The 14,425-nt window shown below is 46.1% G+C and overlaps 1 protein-coding gene across 1 annotated transcript in view; it reads left to right on the top strand.

The window, feature by feature from the left end:
- ARMH4 (armadillo like helical domain containing 4) overlaps positions 1 to 3,758 on the top strand; it is a 46,805-nt gene extending 43,047 nt beyond the window's left edge. The window contains exon 8 of the mRNA XM_056850694.1: positions 3,672 to 3,758. Coding sequence (XP_056706672.1) covers positions 3,672 to 3,737 — 66 coding nt within the window. The 3' untranslated portion in view covers positions 3,738 to 3,758. The remainder of the gene's footprint in view (positions 1 to 3,671) is intronic.
- The last annotated feature ends 10,667 nt before the right edge of the window (positions 3,759 to 14,425 follow it).

Below are 14,425 nucleotides of genomic sequence, written 5' to 3' on the forward strand. Positions count from 1 at the left end.
AATTATTTTTATTTTTTTCTACAATTCAACAAAAATAAACATATCTCAACAATATATTCAGTTGTAACTACTTATAACAAAAAAAAGCTCATTGCTATTACTGAGAATATGTTATCTATAGTATTCAATGCTATCTGCTATATATGACTTCTCCGCATCTTCTTCAGTCACTAATTCTACTGGTTAACACTTTTGCATTTCAAATTGATTTCTAATCCTTATTTTCTCTCATACAGACTTGCTTTAAGCTATCTATACTACTTCTATAAGCAATTTCAAGTCCTACATAGTTATAATATTATCATCATTGTTGCTATATAACATTCTATTATTCTATAATGAAGGGATTAGATCAATACATAAACAAATTTTTCCATTTAAAAATTCATCAAAGTAAATCCACCGTGCCTCCCTTACACCCCAAAAATAAGCAGCATCTTAGCCATTATCTTGTTTTGGGAGGGGATCTACCAGTCCTTCTTTATTTCCCAATCTCCAACCCCCATTTTTCAGTATAGTAGCTGCAATTCTGGCCTCTGAAAATGTAAAAGAAGATCCCAGTAATTGTATCCATTGGCTTCTTGTTAAAATTTCCAGCAGCTTCTTGGTAAGATCCTTCGTCATGTCTCCCTCCATCGCTGGCTGCCAGGAAGTGTTTTCTTGGGATAATAATGTTCCTCCTGTCAGCAGTAACTCAGACAAGTAGATTGTAGAGGTATTGAATTCTCTCATGTTGCTCTCTCTCATTGCCAGCTGGTCATTTGCAGCTACCTCTTTAAGAATAAATTGTTCTAATTCATTGTCATTATTTCCAGATTTTATCACCATTTCCACATAGCATTCAATAGTCATCTCCTTAGTAGAACCTTCTATTTCCATTGAGATAATTGTTGTCGTATCTTGGGTCTTCATATCGTGGATCTCCTCAATAATTGTATCCAGTTTTCCATTAATTCCATTAATTGATTTAAATAGGATATTCATAATCTCAGCTAGTTGAAATACTTGATGTGAGAGCGCTTGTTGTTTTTCAAAGAGTAAATCTTGTTGCACTGCAAACATGTCCATTTGTTTGAGTAACATCTCTTCCATCCTCTTGTTTGACATATCTGCTTGTATTCTTATATAGAAGCAGGCTTTGTAATTTTCAAAATATCCTCAATTACGCTTCAAAGCGTCACAGATAAAGAAAAGGAAGTAGACAGGAAACTGCAGTATCATAGACCCTGCGTCGTCTCCTCTCGGTGGTTAAGTGGTAGGAACGATCTGATGGTTACACGGGGAGATTCACTTCAAGTCTTCCAATCTGCCCTGTCTTTTCGATGGTAACAAAGCCCTTCTTGTTATCTTCCGGTCTTAAGAGGCGACGTGGCTGGATTATTGAATCAAAGAGAACTGGAAGTGGGGGGGGGAAGGTTTTGTCTCCCTTCCTCCCCTCAAAACATTTAATTGGTAGTTGTAAAGTCATTCAAAAGTCCCTTTTATTGCGTCTACTCACTGATCAAGTTGATAAGGTCTTAGTCGGTTCATTTAATGGCATTTGTTTATTTAAAAAGTCTAATTACGCTGGGGAGGGAGTCGCCGGTTTTCGTAGGTGTTTTTATCGTCATTCAGGTCTTCTCAATCAAGATAAAGGCAAAAAGTGTCTTTTTACTCACACTGACTTCCAAAGGTGAGGCTTCTTGTTCTTTTCATAGATTCTTTGATGTTAATGTATAGAGGAGGTCAAAGCCTAAATCCAAAGAGTCGTCCGTGGCAATGGTAGCCCCTATGTGCCAGCGGGGACAACTTCCAAAATGCCGAGAGGCTTAATAAAGGCTCTCTCAGAGAATATGGGAGTCCAACCGCTCTTGAAGGCTGCAGGGGAATTTCCTGCTTCTTGATCCACTGTTTAGGACCGAGTTGGGGTGCTTTCTGCACTCCAAATCTAAACGACTCTTGGTGTCTCCTGGGAGCCCCCAAGAAACAATGGCGCTCGGACCAAACGCTCTACAGGAAGTCAAAGTTAGGACATTTTGGAGGACTTTCATTCATAGGGTCGCCATGAGTCAGAAGCGACTTGACAGCACTTAACACACACAGCAGTAGAAAAGAGTAGGAGTCCAGAGTAGGAGTGCCTGTCTGCTTCAATAAGGACTAGAAACTTGTTTTCTTTTTAATTGAAATGAGATCTGTGGTTATCAGGAGGCCCAGTTGCTATGCTTGGTATACCAGACCCCTCACATTGGTGTGACACAATTACCAAAGTTGAACCCTGCAGCCAAAAAAGGCAAATCAATACAAACCTAAGTACAGGCAGGGTATCCCTTATCCGGACATCCCATAGCCCGTCTAATCCAAAAGATCCTTCGAGCCTGAATGCAGGCAGATTTATGCTGCCTGCTTTCAATGTTTCCTCACGCCTACAAAAATAAAATACAGTGTCCACGGCATCGTAGGTGGAGACTGAAAGCCTGCCGTGGTTCGTTCGTTCGTTGTTGCTCTTGTTTAAAAGCTGATACAGGTATTCTGGCGAGATTGTGATGCCTTTGCTTTCTGATGGTTCAATGTGCACACAATTCTTCAAAATATTTAAAATTACATTCAGGCGCTATGTATAAAGTCTATATAAAGAACGTAAAAGTTGAGCTGAAAATTGTAACAAAATACTGATATTATTTATTATGCAGTGGACACGAAATTAAAAACACTGGGCCTTAAATGTACAGGCTGGTCAATTAAAAGAATACATAAAATAGTTGCTAATTTTCCAACATAGTTGATGATAAATGTCAATATAAATGACCAATAAATAACCCAATCACGTTTCGGCCTAAGTGGCCTTCTTCAGTGGTCATATGTACATTTACATCTTTTAGAAACATCCAGGAATACATATGCATAAAAAGGTATGCTGTAAAGGGATAACCTTCTATATTGTGTGGCCCGTTGTTGTTCTACAACGTGGAATTTTCACCGTTTAGATTGGCTCACACAGAGGTCTTATAATGTATTTCAAGTGTCGTGTGGAAGTGTACATCATCAATGATAAAACGTATTGGCCAACGTATGTTGGAAAATTAGCCACTATTTTATATATTTGTTTAATTGATCAGCCTGTATATATAAGGCCCAGTGTTTTTAATTTAGTGTACACGGCATAATAAATAGTATCAGTATTTTGTTATAATTTTCAGCTCAACTTTTAGGTTCTTTGTCTAGTTGAGGTTGAGTTTTTTTGTTCTTCCCTTTTCATTAGTTCTAAAGTCTGCACAAAACATAAAAGAACTTGGGTCCCATCCCCAAGATATCTCATTATGTATATGCGAAAATTCTAAAACACTCCAATATGCGGAAAGATCCAAAATACGGACCACAAATATATATGTGATAAGAAAACATTGTTACAATATAATTAATTAATGGAATATAAAATGATTTTGAAAATAATAATAATTTTTTTTTTTACAAAATACGGACCACTTCTGGCCCCAAGCAGTCCGGATAAGGGATACTCAACCTGTATATTTTTGTCCATCGAGGGTGGAAATGCACCACTGACTTCAACAGTGTGGCTGGGGGAGGGGGAGCCTGAAAGCCAAAGAAATATTTTATTCCCTTGCCGTTGATATTATTTTTCTGCTCCTTTCCCCCCGTCTCTGCTTCTCTCTTCCTTTCTCCTTTCCCAGCAGAGGGAATTCAACAGCATGCAGGACCGAGTGATGCTTTTAGCGGATAGCTCCGAAGATGAATTTTGAATCAGGCCGCAGCGTCACGTCACCTACTCCGGGGACTTTTGCGTGTCTGTGTGTGTGCGCAAAGGGCGGCGCGCGAGAAGAAAAGATTTCTGCCGCATCACGGCTCTTGGCCCTCTCTACGCATTCACGTGGCAGGTTTACTCGCTCTTAAAACAAAGGAGAAGAGAAATTCCAGTAACAAGCATGCTGAAGTCCACATATCACGCACAACAATGTTTTTTTTTTCTTTAAAAATACAGTAGTGCAAATTCATTTCCATGCACCTCGTCTGAATGCAAAGTGGACAGCGAGGCAGTGGCTCGGGGACAAGAAGGTCGGCCAGCGATAATTGTCCTACAGTTTGAATTCACCTTTTGACGAGCTGTCGTCCCTTCCCCATGCGTCTCTCGGGAGGGCGACCTGAAACCCTGACGACCTCGGTCTCCTTTGGAAAGCTTTGTCTGAAACGTCGCGTCACCTGAGCGGGAGTTCACTGGATTGTAAAATTAGCTGCTCTCTTTAATTAATCGAGTGCCAAGCGGACCATCTCATCAGCCGGGCAGTAACCACCTAGAGTACATACAATAGTCGCAGTACTACGTGTAGTAGCTTACACCTAGCGCCAAACTAGTCGTTATGCGGCAGACTCCTAAACCGTTTCCCGGTTTTATTTTTTTTAAACTGAAAAGTGGTTCTGGAGGGGATCTACTTAACCCTTTCCCTTCCTGCCATCTTTCTGCGCAAAATGCCCCACCGCATTGTTTTTCCCATCCTTGGTGGAAACGGTATAGATCCCGTTGGTGGTGGAGGTGGATTTTGACAAGAGGTGGAACTGGAAAGGGTTAAGGACCCCCACCTCTGCCCACCGCTCTTCCACTCACAAAATCAGTCTGCCGGGTAACTTCTCAGCATAAGTAAAAAAAAAGTTGGGAGATTTTTTGTGTGCATCCCTCGCTCTCCGAGCATGCTAGCTTCCACATGCGGGCTAACACAGCAGTGACTTCTTGTAGGCTACATCTTTTTCACAATCGGGGAGGAATCCTCATTCCACTCGACGAGCCCTGCTTCCGAGCAAGCATGCGTAGGGACAGAGCACCGCAATATCCACAGGTGCTGGGATGGGATCGCCAAATCACTCTGGCGCTCGCAGCTGAAACTGGGGTGGGGTAGGGGAGTTGCCTCTGTTGCAAAATATGTTCGGGAGCAATACAAAAGTCATGTCAGTGGTGTCGGCAATCATTCAAGTTGTCACAGGGTGCTGTAATAATTGAGTGATGAACCTGTCCCCCCATTTCCATGTGATGTGATGTGGGTTGTGTGAAAGAATCCTCGACTTCCTTTTTCTGAATGATATGATTGGTCACATTTTTTGGGGGGTGTCAGTGACAATGAAGACTTGGGGAGGCGCCACAACTCAGTGGTAGCGCATCTGCTTGGCATGCAGAAGGCCCCATGTTTAATTCCCAGCATCTCTACTTAAAAAGATCAGATGGTAGGTGATGTAAAGGACCCTGAACCCAAGACCTTGGAGAGCTTCTGCCTGTCTGAGTAGACAGTACTGACTTTGATGGACCCAGGGTCCGATTCAGTATAAGGCAGCTTCAGGTGTTCCCTGCTCTGATGAGCGTAGATTTATGAATTAATTTAAATGGGCCTCCGCGGCCCATTTGTGGATGAATTAATTCAACCGTGGCTTAATTTTTCAAAGCATGCCGCATCCCTACTTATGACATAATTTGAGGATTCATAAAATCATAGAGTTGGAAGGGACCACCACAGTCAACTAGTCCAACCCCCTGCACAATGCAGGAAATTCACAACTACCTCCCACACCCCCAGTGACCCCCTACTCCATGCCCAGAAGATGGCCATGATGCCCTCCCTCTCATGATCTGCCTAAGGTCATAGAATCCGCATTGCTGACAGATGGCCATCTAGCCTCTTCTTAAACACCTCCAGGGAAGGAGAGCTTACCACCTCCTGAGGAAGCCTGTTCCACTGAGGAACCGCTCTGACTGTTAGAAAATTCTTCCTGGTCGAAGGTTTCTGCCTTGTTTGCAGTTAAATTCACATCACTAAATCTGGTCTAAATGCACCGAGTTTATATCATAATCATTGCCGCGTCATTCAAATGACGCATCTGGTTTATTATTTTTTTAAACCCGTTAATGAAATAGACAGGGTAGGGACTCCAAAGCGCAAGAACAAGGGAAACTTAAAGCCACATCCTCAAAAAGTCCTGACTACCTGAGCTAAACGTTGATGTCGATCATGGCCGTGGTCAGTTGCCTGACTGGGCGGAGGGCAGTTTTGTGGAGCTGACCTCTATTTTTGGGGTCAAGGCAATCCTGAAATAGGGGAAGTATCCCCAAAAAGCAATCCTTGGCTGTGACTCAGCAGTAGAGCATCTGGTCGGCATGCAGAAAGTCCTAGGTTCAATCCCTGGCATCTTCAGTCACAAGGACCAGGCAGCAGATAATGAGAAAGACCTCAGCCTGAGACCCTAGAGTGCTGCTATCAGTCTGACCTTGATGGACGAAGGGGTTGACTCAGTATATGGCAGCTTCATGTGTTCAAGACTATCAGGGAAGGGGGCATGGCTCAGTGGTAATGCATCTGCTTGGCATTCAGAAAATCCCAGCTTCAATCCCCAGTCTCTCTGGTTAAAAGGATCCGGTGATGTGAGGCCGCAGAGACCCTGGAGAGCTACTGCCAGTCAGAGAAGACCATAGTGAATTTGACAGACCAAGGGTCTGTCTCCGTATAAGGCAGCTTGATGTTTTCGGTCCATTGCAGAGGGCAAGAATCAGGCAAGGAGGGAAGATGTTTAAAAAGGCCCAAATTTTGCATTTGAGCAACATTTCATGCTTTGTCTCCCTTGTGAGCAATTCACTTCAAATAATAATCCTTCACAGCTACCGTACCGAAGGAAACAAGATGGGTGCCTGCTAGGGTTGCCAACCTCTGGGTGGTGGCTGGAGATCTCCCGCTATTACAACTGATCTCCAGGCGATAAGAGATCAGTTCACCTGGAGAAAATGGCCGCCTTGGCACTTGGACTCTATGGCACTGAGGTCCCTCCCCTCTCCAAACCCTGCCCTCCTAAGGCTCCACCCCCAAAATCTCCAGGTATTTCCCAACCTAGAGCTGGAAATCCCATTGCCAGCCTATTGTGTTGGGATCGAGGCTGGCCAAACTTCAGAAGGTGGGGCAGGAAGAGACAGCTCTCCCAACCAATGAGTAATCTGGCCACGGGAAGGAAGACTTAAAAACATAAGAAAAGTCCTGCTGGATCAGATCAAGTCCAGCAGTCTGGTCACACAGTGGCCAACCAGGTGCCTCCAGGAAGCCCCCAAACAAGACGACTGCTGTAGCACCATCCTGCCTGCGTTCCACGGCACCTAATATAATAGGCATGCTCCTCTGATCCTGGCGAGAATAGGCATGCAACATGACTAGTATCCCTTTTGACCATGAACATGTCCACTCCCCTCTCATCGGTAGTGAAGAGGGACCTGGCAACCCTACTAATAAGACAGCTTCAAATGTTCTGATCAGCAGAGTCCCATAGCCTGCCCATCCAAAAAAGGGCATTTCTGCAACTGAGTTTTTGCTGTAGCTTGGCTTTTTATTTGTATCACTTCCCCCCTTCCTTATACACAATATTGTTTGCCAATGGTCGGGAAAAACTCAAAATCAGGAGACCTTGTAAGGGCAGGGGAGGAACCAATGCAGCTAAGAAGCCATGTTGCACCAAAAACTCTGGGTGGAAAAGCCCAAAGAGAATTGCCCGGGTTACCAACAAATGAATCGGCCCTTAATGTGAATTCGAGTTCTTGCAGGGTTGCTGGCCTCTAGGCCTGGAGATCTCCTGGAATCACATCTAATTTCCAAATTACAGGGATTAGTTGGCGAAAATGGGAGGGTGGACATTAAATCCTGCTGGAAGTCCGTCCCCTCCCCCAAACCCCTCCCTCCGCAAGCGCCACCCCCAAAGCTCCAGGGATTTCCCAACCCGGAGTTGGCAACCTTAGGTTCTTGTGAATATTGTTGATGGGAGTTAGAAAGCAGACAATTTTGCAATATTCTAGCAAATGTACGCTCTAACATAGGTTTTACGTTTGAATGACCCCACAGGAGGAGAGGAATAGATAGTCCAGCGAATAAAGGATTCTACTTTCACCGCAGGAGACTTGGATTCAAGTCCTGCCTCCTAGCATGGGCTCCCGGAGAGGCCTTGGGCATTATGTCCCCCTTTGTCAGTTCTTCACTTGTAAAATGGGGTTTGTAGTAACCTACCTCACAGGGTTGTTGTGAGGGCAAACAATAAAGCTTGTAAAGCACTTGGCAACTCAAAAGTGCTGCGTACAAAAATGGATTTCGGCATTGCTTGTGGAAATGGCCTAAGAAAGGGTATTTGGAGTGGGACTTTACAAACAGAGCTTAACAACCGGCTGCATTTGCTGTGGTCCAGCTGGTAGTTAGACAGCGTGGTGTAGTGGTTAAGAGTGGTGTAGTGGTTTGGAGCAGTGGATTCTGATCTGGAGAACCGCGTTCAATTCCCCACTCCTCCACATGAGCGGCTGACTCTAATCTGGTGAACCAGGTTGGTTTCCCCACTCCATAGAGTCCAATTGCCATAGCAGTCATTTCCCCCTCTCCTCCACATGAAGCCAGCTGGGTGACCTTGGGCTAGTCACAGTTCTCTCCGAACTCTCTCAGCCCCACCTACCTCACAAGGTGCCTGTTGTGGGGAGGGGAAGGTGATTGTAAGCCTGTCTGAGACTCCTTAAAAGGTAGAGAAAAAGCTGGGTATAAAAACCAAGTCCTGCTGCTGCTGCTTCTTCCTCTTCCTCCTCCTCCTCCTATCAACGTGTGTCCCTCATTCTTGGCTCAGCTCCTGAGATGGCTCCCGGTTTTTTTTTTTTTTTAAGGTTAAAATATAACACATTTTAAAAATACCACAGTATTTAAGACAAAAACCAGCGAGATCCCTAGAAGCACCCGCCAAGCCAGCGCTGCTTCGGGTCGCTGGTGATAAATAAAACATTACCTGCAGCAAGCGCTCAAAAAAACAAAAAAAACACCTTTAAGTGCAAGCAGCAGGGGCCAAAAAAACCCACTTAGAAAACAGTGGGTAGTCAAGCTGCTTAAAGCACAACAGGATGTATCGCAACAGCATGCTGGGGGACAAAACTGAACGTCTTAACCTGACACGATTACTCAAAAGAGGTTCCCCAGGTGAACAAGCCGTGCTGGATCAGCCCTGCCTCCGGAAGGCCTACAAGCAGGCCATAGAGCAGTGGTTCCCAACCTTTTTTTGACCAGGGACCACTAGGACTTTTTTGTTCGGTGCAGGGACCCCAAGGTTCACAATAAAAATCCCGAGAATTTGAAAATAAACTTTAATCATAACTGTTAGTTAAACATTAAACTTAGAATAATATTTGAATATATATATTTTACAATAGAGAACTTTTAATTGAAAATATTAATTTATTGTGGGTTTATGACTTTGTTTCGCGGACCTTAATTTAGTTCTCGTGGACCCCTGGGGGTCCACGGACCCCTGGTTGGGAACCAGTGCCATAGAGGCTCGAACCTTCTCCCCTGTTCGTGCCAACCCCATCACTGGCATTCTGGGGAACACTGCCTCTGACCATGGCGGTTCCATTTCATCCTCCTCGTCGCCTGGGGTTGGCAGTCCTACCTGCAAGGTAGCTCAGGCTGGGAGAAACGGAGAGAGCTTGACTGGTCCAGGGACGTCCAGTCAGGAACCTTGATAAAGCTCTCAACCTGGGTATCCTCAGTCCTTTGGGGGAGGGACCGTGACTCGGTGGTAGAGCATCTGCTTGGCATGCAGAAGGTCCCAGGTTCAATCCCCGGCATCTCCAGTTAAAGCACTGGTTCCCAACCAGGGGTCCATGGACCCCCAGGGGTCCGCGAGAACTAAAGGTCCGCGAAACAAAGTTATAAAGCCATAATAAATTAATATTTTCAATTAAAAGTTCTCTATTATAAAAATATATATTCAAATATTATTCTAAGTTTAATGTTTAACAGTTATGATTAAAGTTTATTTTCAAATTCTCAGAATTTTATTTTGAACCTTGGGGTCCCTGCACCGAACAAAAAAGTCCTAGTGGTCCCTGGTCAAAAAAAGGTTGGGAACCACTGAGTTAAAGGGACCAGGCAAGTAGGTGATGTGAAAGACCTCCGCCTGAGACCCTGGAGAGCCGCTGCCGGTCTGATCAGACAATACTGACTTTGAGGGACCAAGGGTCTGATTCAGTGTGAAGCAACTGCGTGCGTTCATGCGGCTGGCAATCTAACCGCTACCCCACTCCGAGGCAGGAGACTCGGGTCTTTTATGCAGGGACGTTTCCCCACGGACGTCCCCGCCGACTGCTTCGGGGCTTGCTTTTGCTGATGCGTGCCTTTTCCGCCACGCCAGAGGTTGCCTCGCTCTCCCTGTGCGTTTTGCCAGCATTTTCCAGATTCTGGCTACAACAGCATCTGGAAAACACAGCGCGGGGAGAGGGAGGCGACCTCTGATGGGCAAAGAAGAAGAAGAAGAAGTTGGTTTTTCTATGCCGACTTTCTCTACCACTTAAGGGAGACTCAAACCAGCTTACAAACACCTTCCCTTCCCCTCCCCACAACAGACACCCTGTGAGGTAGGTGGGGATGAGAGAGCAGTGACTAGCCCAAGGTCACCCAGCTGGCTTTGTGTGGAGGAGTGGGGAAACAAACCCAGTTCACCAGATTAGCCTCCGCCGCTCATGTGGAGGAGTGGGGAATCGAACCCGGTTCTCCAGGTCAGACTCCGCCGCTCCAAACCACCGCTCTTAACCACTATGCTGGCATGCATAAGCAAAAGGAAGCCCCGAAGCAGTGGGCGGGGGTGACCGCGGGGAAACGTCCGTGCATAAAAGGCCTTCGAGAACGGTTTCTGTTATTTTTATTTTCCTTGACTGCCTTTTCTCATCCCTTCTGGATGACTGGCAGATTTGGGGCTGACGCTACTGGGGCAGAACCGGCGGCTTGCATAATGACTCTCTGGAGAGCGCCAGACCTTCTGGGAGCCGGATTTCGTTCCTCCAGATGTTCCCGAGGAAGAGAGCGGCAAGCGGAGGACTGGGCCTGCTCTTGTCCTTAACAATTGGGATTGAAGTCAACGCTTGTTCATCTTTTAAATTCTTGCCATGTTTGACAGTTTAATTGAATGACGTTCCCAGATAGAGGCTCCCAAACAATCTTGTCTATCAAAGGTACTTTACATAGGCCTTTTCTTAATCGCTCATCTGCTTCCAGACTTCTGTCTTCCTTCATCCTTGATCAGAAACTCCTGTTGTCCCTGGGAGTTACCTAGGGTTGCCAACCTCCAGGTGGCACCTGGGGATCTCCTGCTATTACAGTTGACCTCCAGACGATAGAGATCGGCTCCCCTGGAGAAAATGGCTGGTTCGGAGGACTCTATGGCATTATACCCCGTTGAGGTCCCTCCCCTCCCCAAACCCTGCCCTTTCCAGACTCCACTCCCAAAATCTCCAGGTATTTCCCAACCCAAACCTGGCAACCCTAAGTCCACCCTCCAAAGCAGCCAGTGTGGTGTAGTGGTTAAGAGCGGCGGACGCCAATCTAGAGAGCCGGGTTTGATTCCCCGCTCCTGCACATGAAACCTGCTGGGTGCCTTTGGGCCAGTCACAGCTCTCTCAGAACTCTCTCAGCCCCACCTACCTCACAAGGTACCTGTTGTGGGGAGGGGAAGGGAAGGTGATTGTAAGCTGCTTTGAGACTCCTTAAAGGTAGAGAAGCTAAAATGACTAAACTGAGGCTATCGTATTTTGGTCACTTGATGAGAAGGCAAGAGTCACTGGAAAAGACAGTCATGCTGGGAAAAGTTGAAGGCAGCAGGAGAAGAGGAAGACCCAACAAGAGATGGATTGCCTCAATAAAGGAAGCCACGGCCCTCAATTTGCAAGATCTGAGCAAGATCTGAGCAAGGCTGTCAAAGATAGGACATTTTGGAGAACTTTCATTCATAGGGTCGCCATGAGTCGGAAGCAACTTGACCCCAAAATTAACAAGTGTGTTAAAGAGCTCGATTATACCAGCACTGCTTTTCATGTTCGCCGCGTTTGTTCCTCTCGGTTTTTCGGAATACCACCACCACGCGGTTTGCCCACTTATACTTGCCCAACATAAGTCCATATCTCCTTTTTTTCATTTTAGATATCATCACAGGTGTTATATACCATCTATAAAACATTTTATATAAGTTTTCTCTGATTTCATTAGTTATTGTAAATTTAAATTCTCTCTTCCATAAGTTTTCCCATATTTCCAAATCGATATTAAATACCTTTGCAGCCTTCTTCAGCGCCTCCCTGCACATTTCATGAAGGCTTCACTCCCTCTTTTGTGCTTTGCTTTGAGGGGAGGGGTTGGATGGGAGGGACAGACACATGGGAGGGAGAAGCCAGAATGGGCGTAGGGAGAGAAACAGCGAAGTTAGGACTATGCATGGAAAAGGAGGTGATTTGCCTCGCTCTTGCCTCCAAGCAGAATTTAAATTCGTCATAAAACAGCATCCTAGAACTGCGGGGGAAGAGCGAGGCCAGACGAAGTCACATCTGAAGGTCGGTAAAATCATGAATAATGCAAAGGAAGCCTTGAAGCAGTCCAGCAGGGACTGCGGACTAAATACCCCTGCATAAATGGCCTTATTCTCTTGCTTTGAAAACCCAACACCATAAGTCGACTATAACTTGACATCACTTTCCACCACTCGCCCCAACCTAGATGGCCCAGGCTAGCCCGATCTCATCAGATTTCAGAAGGTAAGCAGGTCAGCCCTGGTTAGGATTTGGATGGGAGACCACTCAGGAAGTCCAGGGTCACAACACAGAGACAGGCAATGGCGAACCACCTCAGAAGTCTCTTGCTTTGAAAACCTTATGCTAAGTTGCCATAAGTTGGCTGCAACTTGATAGCACTTTTCACCACCGTTAAAGCATTTAAAATACAGAACACACCTTTCTGATTTTGAAAAGCACCATGTTGGGGACTCCTGCTCCAGTATCCCCCAGAGAGCCAACGTGGTGTAGTGGTTAAGAGTGGTGGACTCTGATCTGGTGGAGAACCGTCATTGATTCCCCACTCCTCCACATGAAACCAGCTGGTTGACCTTGGGCTAGTTACAGCTCTCTTAGAGCTCTCTCAGCCCCACAAGATGTCTGTTGTGGGGAGGGGAAGGTGATTGTAAACCAGTTTGAGTCTCCTTTAAAAGGTAGAGAAAGTTGGCATATAAAATCCTCCTCCTCCTCCTCCTCCTCCTCCTCCTCCTCCTCCTCCTCCTCCAGTGAAGACCATCAGGCTCCGCTGAATCGACTCTGCTCTTTAAGCGCTGCTCCCGCGTCACTTGGGGAACAATCAATGTAAATATTTCATCATGGTAGTAAATGATACTGCAAAATAACCCACGCTGTCAAATGATACGTTATATTATAATAAAAGAGTCTCTTGGCAGCAAGAACGTCCTGTATTAAAAGCCTGGCCTTCGGAGCCGATGCCAGTTGAGCGCAGACAGAGTTAGAACATAAGAACATAAGAAAGGCCCTGCTGGATCAGACCCAGGCCCATCAAGTCCAGCAGTCTGTTCACACAGTGGCCAACCAGGAGCCTCTGGGAAGCCCCCAAACAAGACGACTGCAGCAGCATTGCCCTGCCTGTGCTCCAACACCTAATATAATGGGCATGCTCCTCTGATCCCGGAGAGAATAGGTACGCATCATGATGACTAGTATCCATTTTGACTAGTGGACATGGATAGCCCTCTCCTCCATGAACATGTCCATTCCCTCTTCAAGCCTTCCGAGTTGGCAGCCATCACCACATCCTGGGGCAAGGAGTTCCACAATTCAACTATGCGTTGTGTGAAGAAATATTTCCTTTTGTCTGTCTTGAATCTCTCACCCTCCTGCTTCAGCAGAGGACCCCGCGTTCTGGTATCACGGGAGAGGGAGAAAAGCTTCTCCACTCTCTCCACACCATGCATAATTTTATAAACCTCTATCATGTCTCCCCTTGGCCGCCTTCTTTCCGAGCTAAACAGCCCTCAGCGTTCTGTACATTCCAAGATAACACACAGCGCATGGATCCAGTGGTGTGGCCGCTGATCAGAAATAGTAACAGAGCATTGTAGGGTTGCCAGCTCCAGGGTGGGAAATTCTGGGAGATTTGGGGATGGATCCAAGGGAGGGGTGGGGTTTGGGGAGGGAGGCACGTTAGCAAGTTAGAACACCACAGAGACCATTCTCCAAAGCAGCCATTTCCAGCAGGAGATCTCTGTAGACTGGAGATCCGTTGTAATTCTGGGAGATCGCCAGGCTCCACCGGGAGGTTGACAATTAGGGTTGCCAGCTCCGGGTTGGGAAATACCTGGAGATTTTGGGGGTGGAGCCTGAGGAGGGCGGGGTTTGGGGAGGGGAGGGACTGCAATGCCATAGAGTTAGGGTTGCCAACCTCCAGGTACTAGCTGGAGATTTCCTGCTATTACAACCGATCTCCAGCCGATAGACATCAGTACCCCTGGAGAAAATGGCCACTTTGGCCATTGGACTCCATGGCGTTGAAAACCTTCCACTGGTTGCAAAGAGGGACCTGGCATAGAGGGACCCTACATAGAGTCCACCTTCCAAAGCGGC

The sequence above is a fragment of the Euleptes europaea genome, chromosome 6, assembly GCF_029931775.1.
Source record: "Euleptes europaea isolate rEulEur1 chromosome 6, rEulEur1.hap1, whole genome shotgun sequence".
In the NCBI taxonomy this organism is placed as follows: domain Eukaryota; kingdom Metazoa; phylum Chordata; class Lepidosauria; order Squamata; family Sphaerodactylidae; genus Euleptes; species Euleptes europaea.